The sequence below is a fragment of the Ceratina calcarata genome, unplaced genomic scaffold, assembly GCF_001652005.2.
Source record: "Ceratina calcarata isolate Rehan_Ccalc_2016 unplaced genomic scaffold, ASM165200v1 scaffold1129, whole genome shotgun sequence".
NCBI classification, from domain to species: Eukaryota; Metazoa; Arthropoda; class Insecta; order Hymenoptera; family Apidae; genus Ceratina; species Ceratina calcarata.
The window spans coordinates 12,063-14,293 of NW_017132223.1; the positions used below are offsets into that span (position 1 = coordinate 12,063).

The 2,231-nt window shown below is 44.1% G+C and overlaps 1 protein-coding gene across 1 annotated transcript; it reads right to left on the reverse strand.

Moving 5' to 3' along the window:
* Positions 1 to 699: 699 nt before the first annotated feature.
* LOC108622728 (uncharacterized) lies at positions 700 to 1,987 on the reverse strand. Its single transcript, XM_018020791.1, has 2 exons — positions 1,460 to 1,987; positions 700 to 1,377 (listed from the first exon to the last, which is right to left on the reverse strand). Exons 1-2 carry the CDS (start codon positions 1,985 to 1,987, stop codon positions 700 to 702), a joined length of 1,206 nt encoding a protein of 401 aa, XP_017876280.1.
* Positions 1,988 to 2,231: the final 244 nt, after the last annotated feature.

The following is a 2,231-nucleotide window of genomic DNA, read 5'->3' on the forward strand; positions in this document are numbered from 1 at the left end:
TGACTGTCAGTGAAAATCGCTATTCTTTTCTTTCGAGTTTTGTTCTCTAACAACATTTCAGTGCATCTCGTTATGCCTAACACCTCTGCTTGAAATACCGTGTTGTCTTTGCTCATGTGCTCGTAGAATCCTGTATTTGGTTTGTTGGCTGTCCATGCACATCCGGTGTACCCCTCTTCATCTTTGCTACCATCCGTGTACCATGTTTCACAGCCCTCCAATTTGTTAGTGCCTTCCCTAGTCCAGTCTGTTCTTTTCATGATGATCGTCTTGAATTTCCTGCCAAATCTGTAGATCGGAGTGATTCTATCTGATGGAGCATTTAGGATGTACGTTAGTCTACTACCTGTTTCCATTTCCGCTGTTTTTTCGATACTTGCGTGTTCTTTGTCATTACCAATCCATGTTCCCCAGTTGTTTAACAAACTGATGGTTCGGAGGGCAGTTTCCTCTACCTTTACCTTCAGCGGTGCAACGCATAGCAGTGCCTCCATGGCCTTAGTAGGTGAGTATCTGAATGGTCCCAGGACACTTTTTAGCGCATTATGTTGTAGGCTTTCGAGTTTTCTCCTGATTATATCGTTGTCTATTCCTTTCCACCAGATGATCGCTCCGAAGGTGAGTCTCGGGATGATTATTGCTTGATACACTCATAGGCAAGCTACCGGCGTTAACCCCCATGTTGCTCCAATCATTCTGTTAAGCAGTGCAAGGTTGTTCTTCGCCCTTCTGATTACTCTGTCTGCATGATTCCTCCAGGAGAGGTCTGGTGTGAAAGTGATCCCCAGGTATCATACCTCCTTCTTTAAAGTTAGTTGGGTGCCGTTCAGTTTTACTCCCTGAATGTTTAGCTTCTTCTTTTTTCTTGTAACTACCATGTGTTCGAAGCAGTAGTTCCAACGTTTCTTTGGTGCTCTTGGTGAAAGTATCGTCGTTCTTTTTTAGCAATCCTAGGTTACTGCTGTCGGTTCTCTCCATAATCTTAGTTAGTTTTGCAATATTCTTTGTTGTTTTTAGACTTCCGCAAAATTTCCTCCATGATTCTTTTTTGTTTCTTTTGATCTTATCTTTTAGCTGTCGTTCAGCCCTCTGTGCTCTGATTTTGTCACAGTTCTTCGTTGTTCTTCTGGCTCTGCTCTTGAGTTTGCGACAATTATCCCTTAGTCTGGTTAGATCCGAGTTCCACCAAGGGACCTTGATTTTTTCAACACCCTTTATCACCTTGGAGGCAGTCATAGCCGCGTTACCAATCAGTTCATTCAGTGAGTCCGCTGCCAAGTCTAGCTGGTCCGATGTACCGTAATCCTTGGGTATATTCCCTTTGTTCTTGGCTAGTTCCTCTCTAAACTTCTTCCAGTCAACCTTTCTTTTATCTACCTTCAGTGAATTGTTTCGAGTTGTTCAAATGGATTTCGTATGTTATATAAGTATGGTCCGAGAGCGAGGGCTCGTTTGATACCCGCCATTTGCTTATGTCGATTAATTTGTCGACCGAGACGATCGTGATGTCTAGCACTTCTTCTCTGATGCAGGTAGTAAACGTCGGTTTATGACCTTCATTTGCCCATGTTAGTTCGTTTGACTCAAGGAATTCTAGCAGGGTTTCACCCCTCTTGTTTGTTTTTGTACTGCCCCATGCTGTGTTACACGCATTGGCGTCTGTTCCCGCGATATACTCTAATCCTTGTTGGTTGCACCAATTTATTGTATTTTCCATTACTCCGTCTATCGGGCTCTGTCTATGGTGTGGTAGGTACCATGATGCGATAACAAGTTTGTTTATCCGCCCGCTCGGCGAGACCTGTTCTAGCATTGCCGTTGTCATGTCTCTGTTGCTGAACTGTGGCAGAAGCACTAGTTTTAATCTTTTACTGACTGCCATACAAGCTCTTGTTTCTATCCCCTCTTGTTGTTTTGACAGGACTTCGCCAATAGCATTGAGTGCGCCTATTCTATCTTTTTTCGGAGTCCATGGCTCCTGAATCATGGCCACATCTATATTGTTTTTAGCCATGAAATGGACAAGCGCTCCTGTGGCCGCCTGGGATCGCCTTAGGTTTATTTGAACGCATTTTAGCACGCTACTCTCTCCCATCGCGCTACCAGATCTCGGTTGCCCGTTCATCGTCTTCTTTTATGATCTTACGTCTATTACTACTGCTGTTTAGTTGCTATATGACCAGGCCGCCCCCTATCTTCTGCCTAGCGTTCCCTCTGTGATTTATACCTTT